Source organism: Dermochelys coriacea, chromosome 15, assembly GCF_009764565.3.
Source record: "Dermochelys coriacea isolate rDerCor1 chromosome 15, rDerCor1.pri.v4, whole genome shotgun sequence".
Lineage (NCBI taxonomy): Eukaryota > Metazoa > Chordata > Testudines > Dermochelyidae > Dermochelys > Dermochelys coriacea.
The window spans coordinates 13928541-13942151 of record NC_050082.1 but is presented as its reverse complement, the minus strand read 5'-3'; the positions used below and the strand labels follow the sequence as shown (position 1 = coordinate 13942151).

The 13611-nt window shown below is 53.6% G+C and overlaps 1 protein-coding gene across 1 annotated transcript in view; it reads left to right on the top strand.

Moving 5' to 3' along the window:
* SLC25A1 (solute carrier family 25 member 1) overlaps positions 1–13611 on the top strand; it is a 49576-nt gene that overhangs the window by 30254 nt on the left and 5711 nt on the right. The window contains exons 2-6 of the mRNA XM_038373108.2: positions 7374–7481; positions 8773–8872; positions 10373–10511; positions 12060–12144; positions 12853–12957. Coding sequence (XP_038229036.1) covers positions 7374–7481; positions 8773–8872; positions 10373–10511; positions 12060–12144; positions 12853–12957 — 537 coding nt within the window. The remainder of the gene's footprint in view (positions 1–7373; positions 7482–8772; positions 8873–10372; positions 10512–12059; positions 12145–12852; positions 12958–13611) is intronic.

Sequence of the window (13611 nt, the reverse complement as noted above, 5' to 3'; positions counted from 1 at the left end):
AGTGGCCCCAAAGGGCTGAGAGTTGCTGCTCTGCTATAGGCAGTGACTGGAAACAGTGGTGGGTGCCTTCTGAGCCCTGTAACACCCACCCCGCCTCCCCTCCCCCTGCAGTTTCTTTAGACCTCCTATTAGCACTGGGTGTCTGCCTTGCGTTTGCCTCTCCTCCAAGTCAGCAGAGTACAGACAGACAGAACCTCAAGTTCCTTATTCTTGTTGCAGAGCAGAACGTAATCTCCAAGCGGGCTGGCTCTTGTGGTAAAAGTTTCTCTTTGTTCTCCCTCTGGGCCATTCATAGCTCTGTCCATGAGCTGTTCCACATCCCTGCTAACCCTACAGCCTCAGCAGATCCTGTTCCTTTCATGAGGTGTTGTCTGTGAGCCAATGACAGGCAGAGGACCTCTCTGCTAAGTCATGCTGAGTAGCTGTTCTCTGTGATTGAGAGTCGCATGGAAAGGGAGCTGGTGAAGTGGACGGGGCACTAAGGGAGGTTAGGTTTCTTCTTCCCTGACAAAGGGGAGGGAGAGGCTGTGAGACTGAGTTGTGCAGAAAGAAAAGGAGGACTTGTGGCACCTTAGAGACAAATTTATTTGAGCATAAGCTTTCGTGAGCTACAGCTCACTTCATGGGATGCATGCATGCTGTAGCTCACGAAAGCTTATGCTCAGATAAATTTGTTAGTCTCTAAGGTGCCACAAATACTCCTGTTTTTGCAGATACAGACTAACACAGCTGCTACTCTGAAACCTGAGCTGTGTAGGTGCATCACAGCCTCCTCCACTCCCCAAACCTCACCTCAGTTCCTACGTCTGGGGAGCAGAATGGGCACCTGGGACCACGCCTATCTCTGGGACAGCCCCATGCAAATCATTGGATCTGCAAGCTTCAATTTGGGCCCTTTGAGTCTTGTGACACCCGTCAAAGATCAGGCGAGGAGTCCAGCAGCAGGAGCAGGCCTGCTTTCTACCTGAAGGGTGCATGCACCGCTGGCTGAGGCAGGGGTGTGAGCTAGGCAGTGTTAACTGGCCCACGTGATGGAGACAATCCCCATGGATCCCCAGGGCAGAAAGATCTGAGTGTTTTACTTGTCCTGGTACTGTTCCCAAGTGCTCTCGCTAGCGTGAGCATCACTAGGGACCACAGCTGCAGGGCTCCATAATGCTCTTGAAGGTTTCTCCTCTGCCGCCACCGGGGAAGGAATCTGAACTGGGGGACACAGAGCGTGGAAGATGAAGCTCACGTGTCAGTTTGTGCCTCCAATGGTGGTAGAAAACCAGGGCTGCTACTGACCTTTTGTTGGTCCAGGCACAGGAGACCGCACTTCAATAAGGCACGATCCAGTGTCTCATCTCCCAAAAGCATAGTGTGCACAGGCCTTTGACGGGATTGGGCTTTTAGGCTAGGCGTTCATTAGCATCCCTTTCTCTGCTCACTGATGGTAGCCCACTGCTCCTTTGTTGATCAGTTATCTTCCTACAGTCCATAAACACCACAAATCGAGTGTCCGCATTCTGGGGTGTGAAGTTCCAGGAGAGTTTTATAACTGAACCACAGTCAGAAATGCACCTGATGCAAACACCCCGAACACTAGGGAAGTTCTTGTGTGGATCCAGACTTCACCACTAGGCCAAACAAAACCCTGGAGCCAAACCATGCTAGAGACCTCCTGAGCTCTGGGAAAGCTCAGATCCAAGCTTGATAGGCTTCGCTCAAACATTTGGCTCCTTTGACCTCCAGGATTGTGTTGGGGATCTCATCAGAACAGGCGTTCTACTATGCTCTTCAGCACTGCTTATTTCCACCAGGGCCAGAAATCCAGCGAGAACATCCTTGCTTTTTCTCATCAGCAGTTCCAGGTCCTGAGTAAATTCAGAAGTAGCAGCTTGGAGGCGCACAAAACATTAGCTCAGACATCACAGATTTAACAAATTTATTAGAGCATAAGCTTTCGTGAGCTACAACTCACTTTCATCGAATGCATCCGATGAAGTGAGCTGTAGCTCACGAAAGCTTATGCTCTAATAAATTTGTTAGTCTCTCTAAGGTGCCACAAGTACTCCTTTTCTTTTTGCGAATACAGACTAACACGGCTGCTACTCTGAAACCACAGATTTAACATAAGTGTTGTCAGAATAGCATATAAGCTTAGGGCTACCAGAGAGGGCAACAAGGCTGGGTCATGCTAACAGGGTTATGGGTAGGGCCTGTTCCTTTATTCTATGAAGGCCAATTTGCTCAGTCGGGGTTGAAGTGCAATCGTGAGTGATCGGTTTGGTTGCATTAATTTCACAGCTGGAATGTGAATAGTGATCTTTAATTCAGTGCTAAGGGAGTTTGGAGTCAAATTATGCTCCTTGCTTGTCTATGCTATGGATCATAGCGTAGTACAGTGGCCATAGTATAGGCACTTCCTACGACAATGGAAAGAGTTTTTCTGTTCCCGTAGGTGATCCATCTCTCCAAGCAGTGGTAGCTAGGTCAGTGGAAACATTCTTCCATTTATGTAGCTGTGTCCACACTGTGGGTTAGGTTGCCATAGCTAAGGCTAAAGTCTGGATTATTTTCACCCCTGAAAGACATAGCTATGTCAATCTAAATTTTCAGTATATACCAGGCCTTTTGAAAAGAACCAAATTAAAGAGAGGCAGGGAGTGCATGTGGGTCCAGGATCGGTTTTGTGCAGGCTTCCTGGGTTGCCTTTTGTATGTAGCTGAAGGGAAATGGCGCAGTCTGAATGCGAAACATGCACTTAGCCAGCTCCAGAAGTCCTTGCGTCTCAAGGCAGTCTCATTTTTAAGGTTGTTTGTTGGAGAATCACTATTACAGGGCAGGGATTGCAGATTCTTTTTATACTTCTGCTGCTGCCCATGGGCAGTTCTGAAAGGCTTTCTTATTTCATTCTTCTCATCCTTTCCCCCCTGGCTATTCTGGGGTATTTCTCTAGCCATTTCATAGTTATTTTAATATCCCTCAGTAATAAAAGAGCTGTTCCAGTTGCGACACAAAGCACTAGCATCCAGTGAATTGTGGGTCAAATCTGACACTTATCCTTAACTGGGCTACTTTGCCCTACTGAAATCAGCCTGTGTGAATACGGGTATGTGCCTTGGAGCTGGATCTGCTGACTCTCTCGAGAAAAGTTTGGGGGTCTGAGGAAAACACATTTTGGCCCAAAATACTCCCATCGCAAGCGGCCTGGATGCCGGGGACTCTTCACACCAAAGTCTGTGGAATTTCTTGAAAGGGAAACTCTTTTTCAAACGACAGGTTTCAGAGTAGCAGCCGTGTTAATCTGTATCCGCAAAAGAACAGGAGGACTTGTGGCACCTTAGAGACTCACAATGTATTTGAGCATAAGCTTTCATGAGCTACGAAAGCTTATGCTCAAATAAATTTGTGAGTTTCTAAGGTGCCACAAGTCCTCCTGCTCTTTTTCAAATGACTCTAATAAAATCCTGCTAACTTCCCACTGCTGTCAACGCCAGCTCACCCCAGAATGTCTCTGCAGGCTTATTTACAATTACACTGAAGTTCTGGCAATGAATAGCCAATATACGGTACTTAGCTGCCAAACCCGAGTGCCAGGTAGGTTCCTGTAGCTGATCTCTCTGACTCTAAAAACATAGTAGCAGGAAGCTGTACTTCTCCAAATCCTGCAGTAGGTCCAAATCCTGCCCTGTGTCACATACTGACAACTGCCACTGCAGAAGGGAAGGTTGGGAGCCCGGGTACGAAGAAAACTCAGTCTGTGCTGTAAGGGGCGCACAGCCTAAACATTTGAGTGAGAATGGTGTAAAAGACGTCTTCCAGCCAGACGCAAAGGGCTGAGAGATCACTGTAGCTAGGACAGTCAGATGCCTGGGTTAAACTGTGGCTTTGTTGTTTTTAAGTCGCTGCTAATAGTCTATTGGCATCTGGGATCTTAAACACCATCCTTGGGGTGTTTTTATCTTTATTGTTGTTGTTTAAAAGGTGAAAAGGGCTTTTCCAAGTGGAAGTTGTTTTCAGTAATCCTACTAACACATCCATCCCTGATGAATGTGACATTTTTGTCTGTACTTCTCTTCCTGATCTTTGTCTACTTCTGTATGCTAGAGCCTTTGCCTCGGCACTATCAGCTTCCCTGTATCCTTCCGCCTCACTCACTCCATCTCCTCGCAGATCTGAGCTGCAAACACCCTTCTCCTGTGTCTAATTCCTCCCCCCGCTATTGATCAGTTAATACTCGAGTTCTGCATGTCACTCCCTCAGGCCAGCCGGAGCTGCAGTTGGGGTGGAAATTGCTGCCTGGACTTAACCGTTATGCTCTCTTCACGTTTACGGAGTACAGGCCTGTGTGGATTGGCATGGTAGGATGGCTCGTGATTGACATAAGGATATCACGGTCATGTGGGCCCCATTTTGTGATTAGTATGGTGAGCATTCTAGGTAGGGCACTGAGGAGGGCAGTCTGGCCTCTTTCCTGTTCTCTTAACCCCCCTCCCCACCCATTCTCGCGCAATGGGCTGGAGCAGGGGCTGGCCCGCACTCATTGCTTTACTGCAGCGATGACATGCTCAGAGTAGAGCGCTCTGCACCACTCTTGTTTCATTTTTTCTGGTGTGGTGCTTCTCTTGTTCATGTCCTGGATAGTCATTCAGCAATTATTTGGCAGTAAGCAGTAATGATTTGTTGCTTTCCAACTATATAGGAGTGTTGCAGCCACTAGTTACCTACCTCATGGGGCACTCGGATTAAGTTGTTATCCTCTTTGCACAGATGGGGAAACTGAGGCACAGAAAAGGATGTGACTGGGGAGAAGAGGCAGTGTTGCCTAATGGGTAGGGCACCAAACTGGGAGTCAAGAGATGCAGGTTCTGTCCCTGGTTCGGTGGCTGACCTGCTGTGCAACCCGGTGTGGATCACTTCGCTTCCCATCTCTGTGTCTGCTTCTTTTCCTACCCTTTGTCTGTCTTGTCTATATAGATTACATGCTCTTCAGGGCAGGCACTGGCTCTCCCTGTGTTTTTACAGTGCCTAGCACAGTGGGTGGAACCTCCTGAGCATCACCCTAAGAGACATAAATAACACTGGCCACCCAACAGGTCAGTACCAGAGTGGAATTAGCACTTGGGACTTCCTGGCTTCAGTGCCTATATTACAACAGGTGTGGCAGGTTTTTCCCATGGACCATTTATTGTGCATTGTATTTAATGGTAGCTGTGGAATCTCAACATTCCCCCCAAGGCTGGCTACCTAGGGCAGGGGGATGCTAAGTAGCCTTTTGGGGGAGTCACTGCAGGCCGACAGGGAAGGATGTTTGCTTAGGGCAAGAAAATCTGTAGAGCTAGTTGTGCAGACAGCTCTGTGCCTGTGATCTCTGGCGGTGGGGGCCTTGCTCAGGTAGCCCTCTTTAAGAGGAGGCAGCCCTGCTTTAGAAACAAGGAGGGAGATTTTATCATGACTTGTTGCTTTAGGGGGAGTGCTGGCTTAGGGGCTGTTAACCTGTTACCTCCAGGTACTAAAGGGGACAAAGGCAGAACAAGAACCAATGGCGGAAGCTGCAGCCAGACAAATTCCCATTAGAATTTATGGCCCAGTTTTTAACCGTGAGGAATGGGATTAACCGCTGGAAGGAAGAGCCAAGGGAAGTGGTGGATTCTCCATGACAGCTGATCAAGTCTGGGTGCCTTTCTAGAAGCTCTGCGTTCGTCACTGGGCACAGCGCATGGGTAACGGGGTGAAGCTGTGGCCTGTGTTACACAGGAGGTCAGATGAGATGATCTAACGGCCCCCTGTGGCCTTAATCTATATCCTTGGCCCTGTCCCTTCAGGCTTGGTCACTGGGGTGCTAGAGACGCGGGGGGGGGTCTAACTTTAAACTACTGTAATAGGAACCAGGTGGGGAAAATCCAAGCAGTTCTGTGCTGCTGCTGACTTAGTGTGTAACCCCAAGGTGATGCTGGTGGCGGTCAGCCTTATGAAGTTGCTGTGGAAATGTACCGGTCCAGACACTAAATCTACTTGCCCAGCCTCACCATGCTGATTAAAACACAAAGCCACTTTTACTTGCCCACCTAATATCCCTACTGGCCTGGGGATGAGACAGTGACCAGAATTTCCTGGTGTTGGTCGGTCTCTCCACGTACGGATAGAAACTCCCGACACAGGGAGTACAGTAAGCACACAGTGCTATATACCTGGTGAGCTGTGCTGCGCAAACAGGTCCTTGGCCTGAGGATTTCACAATCTGAAGGCACAGGCTGGTACAAGCACAGAGCAGGATGTGTGCTTTACAGCTGGATTGCTTCACACGCGTGTCTGCTGGAGGAGGAGAGGATTCTTGGGGTGAAAGGAGAGGCTGTTCTGGAGGCGGGGGGTGAAAGAAGCCGGGCGTAGATGAAGGGGATGAAAGGGAGCAGCTGAGTCAGAGCTTTGACAGGAACGTGGGGAGTGTTGGAGGAAGTGGGGATGGGTGTCTGTCTCGGCTGCAGCTACTGCATACCCAGCACTGTATCTTTAAAGTACTTTATAGACATTAGTCAATTTTCATGCCACCCCCGGGAGGCAGATAATTACCATTATCCCTATCTTGCAGGCTGTGTGGGGAGGGAAGGCAGAACAAGATTACATGTGCCTTTGGCACTGACTGCCTCTGTGGCCAGAGGTGGAACTGGAATTTGGGAGTTCCTGGTTCCCATGTCATAATTCAGGCCTTTAGTCCATGTCTGGGCATGTCTATCCCCTGCCTGAACTGTCTGTGGTCTGCACTGAAAGTTTGTCTGGTGCTATGAAATGATGGCATTAAATCAGGGCTTAAATTCTCCCTGAGTATTTCCCGGAGCCCCAGGGCTCGGGACTTCAGACCTGCGGAGCAGGCTGGGGCTGCTGCAGGTTGGAAAATATTTACTGGAGCTCTGCTCAGGACAGCTCTGGCTGAATTTTAAGTCCTGCACTAAATGCTCCTCTGCTGGCAAAATTATTATTGTATGACAGTTGCAGCTAGAGGCCCCGAGTGAGACCAGGGTCCCAGGGTGCTCGGTGTTGTACAAACACGCAGTAAGGGCCAGACCACACAGAAGAGGAGGGCAGAATATGTCTAGCTTGCTCTGTTGAAAGCACCGAGGGCCAGATTTTCAAAGGAGCAATTGTTCAAAAGTGCTCCCATGTAGGCACCAAAATAAGGGATGAGATGCTCAGAAGAGCTCCTTAGTTGCTGAGCAGACTTGCAAATCTGGCCCTTACCCAAGTGCCTACCTGGGAGGCGACCCCACTCCCAGCTCTGGCTCCCAAGTGCTGAAAGGTGGGGGTTGGGCAATTAGAAATGGGCATCGGGGAGGTGCTGCTGAGATGTTGTCAGTTCTCGGTTCTATCTCCCCCCTCTTTGTTCTCCCCAGGTGGTATTGCCGGTGGCATTGAGATCTGCATTACGTTCCCTACAGAGTATGTGAAGACTCAGCTACAGCTGGATGAGAAAGCTAACCCGCCCCGGTACAAAGGCATCGGTAAGTCCGGAACCTGGCAGCCATGGGCGCAGAGAGACTAGGCCAGGGATCAAACAAGGGGATTGGCGATTGTGTCAGGGTCCATTGGAGCTGCTGCAGCCAGTCATTCACTGCCAGCTCCAGGTGGGCCGAGATCTAGGCAGAGACTGGCATGGGGGACACCGGTGGGTGTGCATCATTACGTGGGGTGAGAGTGAGCTGGGTGTTCAGGTGCCCCTCATAGAAGGACCCTCCCTTGGAACTCGAGGGCTTGCCTCCTTCTTGTCTCACAAGGGGGAGAGCAGGGAAACGGGGGAGAAGCCATTTCAGAGTAGGGTGGGTGGATCAGAGCGCTGGGCTGTCGGGTCTGACATCCTGCCCCCACCAGTCCCCAGAAGCTGAGGCTTGGCAGTGAGATGAGCACTCCCCTCTAACGGACCTGGCCAGTTGCGCAATGCAGCACACCTGTTGTCACTGAGGGAAATGGCGTGTTGGCGGTAGCCTGGTTGGGTGCCCAGGCTGGAGGCGTTCCACGGATGATGGCCTCGTTCCAGCCCAGGATGATTGGCAGGGTCCCTGACTGGCAGGATCATAACCTTCTACTTGTGTACAGGCTGCATGGCGGTGTGCTGTACTGTATCACCGCTGCACTCTGCTGCTTGCCCTCCAGCCTCCCCCCAGCCAGCTGACAGTGTGAGAGAAAACCCAGCCGGCTGGGGGAGAGATAGCAGGGAGCTGGTTCCAGAGCCCTTGGCTTAGTGTCTGGCTTGGAACCGGGTCCTGAGGACCTGCAGCAACATGGCTTCTGACTTGCTGAGTCCAGGGCTGAACAGTGCCTTGTGCCATTCTCCCTTTCTGGATCAGCTCTGCAAAGAGCTTGGCATTGCCCTGTTCTAGCTAGGGAGGCCGAGTCGTATAGCCTGGCACCTGCTGCATGTGGCTTGAACTTCAATGAGGGGGACACGACTCAGGACTTCACGTTCCACAGCTGCAGCACGCTGGAGGGGGAGGGGAAATCCATTAACAGCAGCAGCGTTGGGGTCCTGGCTGCTTTGTCTTCAGCGACGAGACGAACGCGTCCACTCGCACAGGGCCGGTGTTCTCCGTGATGGTGCATTTGCAGCCTGGCGTCAGTGACCACGTTACCCGAGCTCTTCCACCCTGGCACTGGCCCACCCTGCCCTGTGTGCTCTGGCTGTTACCCAAGGACAGCAGGGAGTGCGCGGCCCAGGGAGAGCCTGAATGGTGGAAAGTGCTGCCGGGCTGACTTGGCGGGCCTGCTAAACCCTTCTTTCCATGCCTTCTCCCCTAGCGGACTGCGTGAAGCAGACTGTCCAGGGCCATGGAGTGAAGGGCCTCTATCGAGGCCTCAGCTCACTGGTGTATGGCTCCATCCCAAAGGCTGCCGTGAGGTAAGGCGCTCCAGCTGCGACTTCCAGCCTTGCCCCGAGGCATTTGTGAATTGCAGTTGCAACAATCTGAGCCCAGGTGATCCTCCTGCTCTCCTTGACACCCACCAGGCCCCCAAACAAGCAGATGAAAAACCCCATCGAAGTCCCTTGGAGTGGCCCCTTCTCTCTGTCTCGCTGCTGAGGGAGTCTCAGGTCGGGGGTCTGTCTCGCGCAGCCTCTCTGCGGAACAGCCCTGCCAAAAAAGCCAGACATGCAGGGATAGACTGGTGAGGGCCCCAGGCTAGCAGACTGGAGGCAAAGGAGCACAGTGCAGGGTCTGTCCGAGGAGCCCTGAATGACCCTCCCTGAGGGCTGCCCGCCAAGGAGCGATTGGCATCGCTCACCTGTGTCCGAAGGTGGCCTGATGTTTGGAGAAGTGCTGAGGCAGCTCGGTCCCGCTGCGGGGAGGGAAGGGAATGACTCGAGGTGGTTTGGGATCTACCCGCAGACGGTCGCCATCAAGGTGGGTCTGGCCAATCGTTACTGGACAGCGTGCCCAGTTCCCTGGCAGGGGGTGGGACTGCCTCCCTGGACGGACACTCTTAGCAGGACCAGCCTGAGTGGACGCTGCCAGAGGGCTGGCTCTGGGGAGTGCCCTGTCTGCCAGCAGACCCTGCTGTGGGGAGCTCCCCCAGGGCACTGCTAGCAGTGTGCTCTCTGGGAAGCTCCCAGCTCTTCCAGGCTGAGCCTTTCCCAGCAGCAGGCCCCAGCTGCTGCAGCCACAGCCTCCCTAGGGAGGAGATGCCGCAGAAGAAAGCGTGTGATTTCTGAGCGGTTCAGTCCCCGTCCCCACCCTCAGCGTCAGCCCAGGAGGGTGGGGGCAGTGGAGTGCTGGCAGATCCGCTTTGCTCTTCTCTGGGGTGTGAGGGCATGACTCCGAGACGAGCAGGGTGGATGCTCCACTGCCTTCTCTCTACCCACTACCAATCAAGAACCAGTAGCTAATAGCTGTCAGCAGTCCCAGCCTGCTCAGGTGGGGGAGTCGGGCGCACCGCCACCCCCCTTCTCCTTGGCTTTCAAGCTTACAGGTGCCTGCCTTCCCAGGAGAATGGTGTGTGGGCATGGGTATCTGTGCTCCTCCCAGTGGGAGGGCATGAGATGTGCGGAGGGCAGCTGGGTGTTTTGAAGCTACGGCAGGGCTTGGCCAGGGAGTCACTTCCTGCGGCAGTCTCCCACTCCCAGGTGCTGGTAAGGGGAAAGAAGAATGAGCTCCCCTTTGCCCCCCGCCATCCCTGGTCTGTTCTCCCAGCTCCCCCTGGAGGTGACCCAAAGGCCAGACCCGTGGCTCCATAGCGAGATGCCCATGGGGCATGGCAGGAGCTTCCAGCCGAGCTGGTTGGCCCAGCTGCACTAGGAGCTGTCTACCAGAAATCCCCCTCGCCCTGGCCCCGTGTCTGTACCCAGCAGCTGTGTCTGCCCAGTCTGGTGGGGTTTGCATTGGCTGCCTTTCTCCCCGGCCAGGTTCGGCATGTTCGAGTTCCTCAGCAACCACATGAGAGACGAGAAGGGCAACCTGAACAGCAAGCGCGGGCTGCTGTGCGGCTTGGGAGCCGGGGTGGCTGAGGCCGTGGTGGTGGTGTGTCCCATGGAGACCATAAAGGTACAGTGCAGGCCCTTTCATCCCTGCTCTGAGAATGAGTCACAGAATAGGGGGAGACGAGAGACCTCTTCAGAGAGGGCAGGGGAAGCCAAGGAGGGAGCACCATTGCCCTGTGAGCGCCTCCTGCTGTCAGCCCCAGAGCTAGCCGGCTGGGCTCTCTCTGTCTTGTTGGAGCAGGGTATGAACCCAGCACAGCCTCCGCTCTTCTCCCCGCCTGGCGTCACACAGGGAGCTGCGCTGTACGTTGGTGCTCCCGCCCAGATGAAATGTCCATGTGCTCCAGCTGCCCACTAGTGGTGAATGGTCAGAGGTGCAGGGAAAGACTTTGCCTGTGGGGCGTTCCCTCTGGATTCTCCTGTTGATGGGAAATTTTAGCAAGAGATCAGACAGGATCTGATTTTCCTGGGGCCCGTATCTCCTGCAGTGAGTGACGGCTCTTTTCTCTAAGGCCAGCCTTTGTGGCCTGACCCCAGAATTTGTCAGGTGTTAATACAACGAAAGATACACTGAGCCACACCAATACACTTGCTGGCCGAGTAAATGCAGCACAGTGCATGAAATACCTAGCCGAGGCTCCATAGTAGCAAAGGGCATTTTGCATTGTTGTTGCTTCTCATTCATTGCCAGGCTCTCCCACACCATGAGGCCGTTTCTCTGTCTCTGCTCTTTCCCCCTGTGTTATACTCAGTTTTTTCTCCTTGCTTTGTAACTCCCAGATTCAAAAATGATGCATGGCCTGGAAATCCTGTTCAGGGCTCAGTAAAATGTGCCCTTCTCAGTTAGTGATATCTGGGCACAAACGCTTCCGACACAGTGTAACGTGAGAGCCAGGGACTGGGCTGGAAAACTGGCCTCTGCTTACCTGACTCTGTTCAGCATAATCCTAAGAAGAGGCTGACAGCAGCAGCGGGACTGGGACTCGGAAGTCTGTCCCCATCTCTGCCACTGACGTGCTGTGTGAACCCAGGCACATCCCTTCACCTCTCTGCTTCTCAAAGCTCTCATCTGCCAAGTGGGGATAAATAGATGGACCCTCCTTTGCAAAGTGCTTAGAGATAGGGTGAAGGGACTGTTATTTATTGACCTGATGTTATATGCTCTCACAGGTGACCAATAGATTAAGCATTGGGGAAGATGCTCTCATGCTTTGGTGGCCTGAGCTAGCAATAGCTACCCTTCTTCCCATCCTGGGACTTCCAGACTCTCCCCTTCCAGGTGCCAACCCTTGTGCATTTCAAATATTCCAGACCTAGCTGCAGTCCTTCATCCCTAGACTGCACAGGTCCCTTCCCTTTCTGACTGCATGTGGAGTGCATGAGCAAACACGTCCACAGTTGCAGGTAAACCTCGGACACAGTTTTCGTTCCGCTCTGGAACAGCATCAGTAGGGCGCTGCTCCAGATTAGCAAAGATCCTTTCTGCTGAGTCCCTGAGCAGAGCCCTGCTGCCAGGCATCTGACTGGGATGTTTGGGCTCCTATAGCTTCAGGGATGGAGGTTTCTTCACATGCAGATTGGGATTAACAAGTCCTAACCTTCTCTCCCCCAGGTGAAGTTTATCCATGACCAGTGCTCCCCCAAACCGAAATACCGTGGCTTCTTCCATGGCGTGCGGGAGATCATCCGTGAGCAGGGTGAGGACCCTGGCATGGCAGCGTTACTCAGCGCCTCCACGCCACGTTATCCTTGTGTTCGGTGTGCAAGGCCCTGCCACGCCGGGTTGTGAACTGCCTCCTCCCACCAGAGTGGGAGACTGGTCTGTGAGCTGCCAAGGCAGCCAGCACTGTATGGCCTTGAAAAAACACTGGCTCCCAAGTATCTGTTCGTCCCTCGGGCAGTCTGGTTCTTGGGGGACCTGCTTCCCAGGCCTGAGCACCTTTCCACTCCTGGCCTAGCCAGGGGAAAGCAGTGCAGCCCTGTCAGCATGTCCATGGGAGGGCGGGGGAGGCCAAACAACAGGCCATCAAAGCCACACAGAGCAGGCCTCACCCCGCTGCCAACGAGAATGAGGAGAAATGCCTCTCTTCCCCCAACGCCTGCTATTAAGAAGGCTTGTCAGGGTTGGGATTCGAACCCATGTCCCCAGAGGAGACTGCGGCCTGAACGCAGCACCTTAGCCTGTTTGGCATCCTGACGGCAGGGCCAAGTGGGTGGGGCACGAGAAAGAGCTGGGGAGGAGCTGGGCTTTGTGCTTTGGGCCCTGCCAGGGTGGTTGTATGAATGGGGGAAAGGGGAAGTTGTGTTGTGGGCCACAGGAAGGCATGGGGTCGGTGGTGGTCCTGTGGAGACCAGCGTCATGCTGCTTCCCCTCCTCAAATGCTGCCCCTTCTCCCCTGCCGCAGGTCTGAAGGGAACCTACCAGGGTTTAACTGCTACTGTCCTCAAGCAAGGATCAAACCAGGCCATTCGCTTCTTCGTCATGACGGCGCTCAGGAACTGGTACAAAGGTATCCGCGCTCTGCCTCCCTCCCACTGCCTTGCCCCCGCGTCTCCACGCCACGCCCTGCCTCTTCCGGGGAGCGCTGCGGGCGGAGAGCCACACAGCACGGTGACCTGCTGCAGCGAGGGCAGGTGCTGGCTTCTCCAGCCTCAGCTGAGCTCCCGCTCCTCCCTCCGAGTGAAACACGCCACCACCAGTTTCTTGTGGGGTCACTTTGACAAGCCTGAGGAACGGCCCAGGGCAGGGCAGAGCTGGGGAGAGGGGATGCCTGGGTTAAAAGCCCAGGGGGATGCAGACGGCGAGTAAGCGGGGACTCTAATGGGGACTCCTCCACTCTGCCCCTGCTCACACCTGTCTGCTGCAGTATACACACATCTGCTTCTCCTGTGCACGCTCTCAACGCCCCTACCCCTGCCCGCACACGCTGGGCCTGGGCCCTTTTAACAGTCTGTTCAGAACTAAGCCAGTCGGGGGTGCTTTCCCGCCCACTCACGGCTAGGCCAGCCCTGGCCTAGGCTTTTGTGTTCCCTGCCTTACGACCTGTGGGCTCTGAGGACTCTTGGTGGCAAAAAAGGCAGCCTGGCCCCTCTGCTTACTGCGCACACCTGGAGAGAGAGAGCATCTCTGGCCCCCTCGGCCCTTCCCTCTTCTCCAGCTGCAC